Genomic DNA, 3,420 nt, shown 5'->3' with positions numbered 1-3,420 from the left:
TCAGAGAAGATGTTGTACTGTGTGCCGCCGTCCGTTGTTCCTGCACTCGCCGAGCCGTCAGAGAAGATGTTGTACTGTGTGCCGCCGTCCGTTGTTCCTGCACTCGCCGAGCCGTCAGAGAAGATGTTGTACTGTGTGCCGCCGTCCGTTGTTCCTGCACTCGCCGAGCCGTCAGTGTAAATGTTGTACTGTACGCCAAGCTCTCGTGCCCGACGAAGAACAGCGCTTCGGATCTCTGAGCCGGAGTCATTCCTTCCGCTTATGCCGTACAGGTGTGATAAAACGATGTTGGGGTTGATTCCCCGTTCCCACGGCCTTGTTTCGAAATAATTAATGGGCCACCTCTCGCAGTTGTTATTGTTGTTGTTGTTATTATTTCTAGAGTAATGTACAGGGGCTCTTGTTTCACATGTCCTAAGAAAAACTACAGAAAAAGAGTGCTAAAATACAACAACAACAACAACAACAGCAGCAATAACAACAACAATAACAGCAAAAACAACAAGAGCAACAGCAACAGCTACTACAACAAGAATATGACAAACAACAACAACAACAACAACAGCAACAAAAACAAATACAACAACAACACTAATGACATGAATATCAACAGCAAGAGCTGCAACAGCAAACACTACAATGTGAACAACAACAACAACAACAACAACAACAACAAAACAGGCAACAACAACAACAACAACAGCAATAACAACAACAACAACAACAACAACGAAACAGGCAACAACAACACCGGCTAGAACAACAACAACAACAACAACAACAACAACAACAACAACAACAACAACAACAACAACAATAACAACATCAATCACAACAACTGATCCAGTAACAACATCTTCACTCTACCCTACGTTTTCTCTTTTTTCATATGATATCAATATCAGATTATGGCTTTCGTCTGTAAAGTTGCTACCTGTCTACTTGGGTTTTATTGTTATCGTTATTGTTTCAGGAAGCAACATCCCTGCATTCCGGACATGTCCATTGATGCTTCGTCGCTCTCTCCAAGTAAAGGTCGCGAAGGTCTTTCCACTGATTGTCTTCTTAGGTGTCATTATCATCCGGTGCCTTACCGACTGGCGTGGGTGATCACGGACCTCCGCTTCACTCTGTCTTGCATTGCAGTGATGGCGTCTGTTGTTCTTGCAGCTCCTAGCCATGTTGTCATCTTGTCCAGTATCTTTTCCCTCTGTCTGCCTCTGCCTCCCTTTCCTTCAAACGTGCCTGTTGTTACAATATTCTCCAATGCTTCTTTCCGCATTTTGTGTCCAAAGAAATTAAAATTTGCCTGTCGCTTTCTTATATTCTTCTTAGGTGAATCAATACCTAAAGCATTATACTTTTATCCCGTTGTTTTCCAGGACTTTCGAGTGGGCAGACGACTGAGGAATGTACTGAACGGTACCAAAACGCCTCGGCGGCCCTCACCAACTTGGATCAGTTTTGTGACATCACGGAGGAATATGTGGAGTGCATCCTGAGGGCCATGCACGCGCAGACCCTTCTCACAGATGCATTTGTGACTAATTTCGAGGTATTGAAAATAACTTGTAAACTAATTTCAAGGTTTGGAAAATGAACGGTGACTGATTTAAAGGTATTGAACTTTTTAAAACTTTTACTTTTTCATCAAGGTAGTGAAAATAAATTGTAACTAATTTGAAAGAATCGAAAGTAATTTGTGACTAAATTCGAGGTATTGAAAATAATTTGAGACCGGTTTTAAGGTACTGAAAATAATTTGTAACTAATTTGAAGGTTTTGAAAATGAACGGTAACTGATATAAAGGTATTCAAAATAAATTGCAACTAATTTAAAAGAATTGAAAGTAATTTTTGACTAAATTGAAGGGATTGTAATAATTTGTGACTGATTTCAAGGTATTGAAAATAAATTGTGACTAATTTGAAGGATATTGGAAATATATTTTGACAAATTTGAAGGTATTTAAACTTTGAAAACAGTTTGTGATTAATTTGAAGGTATTGAAAATAATTTGTGACTAATTTGAAAGATAATGAAAACAAACTTTGACTGATTTTAAGGTATTGAAAACAAACTTTGACTTATTTGAAGGCATAGAAAACAAACTTTGACTTATTTGAAGGCATAGAAAAGAAACTGTGGCTGATTTGAAGGTAATGAAAACAAATTTTGACTATTTTCATTAGAAGGAACAAAACTTGTGACTAATTGTATGGTATGGAAAATAAGTTTCGACTAATTTGAAGGTATATAAAATTTGACGGCAACAGAAATGTGATTTCTTAGGAGACTGCTAAGAGTATCGTGGAAGGAAAAGAAATCAAATGAGGTAGTGCTTGATGAAGCCCACGTGGGACGCTCAATGTTAAAAACAATCAGGAAACGACAAATGCAGTTTTTGGGACACTTGAATAGACATAAGGGTCTTGAACATCTAGCTCTCACTGGCAAAATTGAGGGCAAGCGAGGCAGGGGTAGGCCCAGAACAACATACTTAGGGAACCTAAACAAATGGGTAACAGGGAAAAATCAGGGAAATGTAGCTTTTCTGAGAGCATCCGAACAAAGGAATGAATGGAAAATCATGATCGCCGATGTCTGTCGCAGATCTGACACTGGATGATGATGATAACATTTGAAAATAATTTGATTAATTTAAAGGTAGTGAAAATCATTGTGACTAATTGGAAATTTTTCGCACCGAAATAATGATACACACGGATTTGGCTCTTATAGGACAATATGTCCCGAGCGCTCGTGTGACAATATGCAATTGCGAGCGCCGTAAAGTACTTACCAAAACGAAACTTTGTTTGCATCGTATAGACCTCCATAGAAGCTGCACTAGGCCCGCTTCAACTGGACTGTCCCATTGAGTTCGAACAAATTGCGGCAATGATTCGTAAGTAATCCGTCTGTCTGTCTGTCTGTCTGTCTGTCTGTCTGTCTGTCTGTCTGTCTGTCTGTCTGTCTGTCTGTCTGTCTGTCTGTCTGTCTGTCTGTCTGTCTGTCTGTCTGTCTGTCTGTCTGTTTCTCTCTCTCTCTCTCTCTCTCTCTCTCTCTCTCTCTCTCTCTCTCTCTTTTTGTGATTCTCCACCCCCCTCTCTCTCTTTGGCACTGCCTCTCTCTCTCTTTGTGATTTTCTACTCCCCCCCCCTTTCTCTCTCTCTCTCTCTCTCTCTCTCTTTCTCTCTCTCTCTCTCTCTCTCTCTCTCTCTCTCTCTCTCTCTCTCTCTCTCTCTCTCTTTGTGATTCTCTACCTCTTTCTTTTTTTGCACTACCTCTCTCTCTCTCCCTCTCCCTCTCTCTCTCTCTCTCTCTCTCTCTCTCTCTCTCTTTCTCTCTCTCTCTCTTTGTAATTCTCTCTCTCTCTCTCTCTCTCTCTCTCTCTCTCTCTCTCTCTCTCTCTCTCT

At 40.4% G+C, this 3,420-nt stretch overlaps 1 protein-coding gene across 1 annotated transcript in view; it reads left to right on the top strand.

Annotated features, from left to right (window-relative positions):
- LOC101856150 overlaps positions 1-3,420 on the top strand; it is a gene marked incomplete in the record, with an annotated part of 25,512 nt that overhangs the window by 4,591 nt on the left and 17,501 nt on the right. Inside the window, 2 exon segments of the mRNA XM_005112678.3 lie at positions 1,383-1,555; positions 2,834-2,913. Coding sequence (XP_005112735.2) covers positions 1,383-1,555; positions 2,834-2,913 — 253 coding nt within the window.

The sequence above is a fragment of the Aplysia californica genome, unplaced genomic scaffold, assembly GCF_000002075.1.
Source record: "Aplysia californica isolate F4 #8 unplaced genomic scaffold, AplCal3.0 scaffold01361, whole genome shotgun sequence".
NCBI lineage: Eukaryota > Metazoa > Mollusca > Gastropoda > Aplysiida > Aplysiidae > Aplysia > Aplysia californica.
The sequence above is the reverse complement of the archived record's forward strand: the minus strand, read 5'-3'. Positions and strand labels throughout refer to the sequence as shown.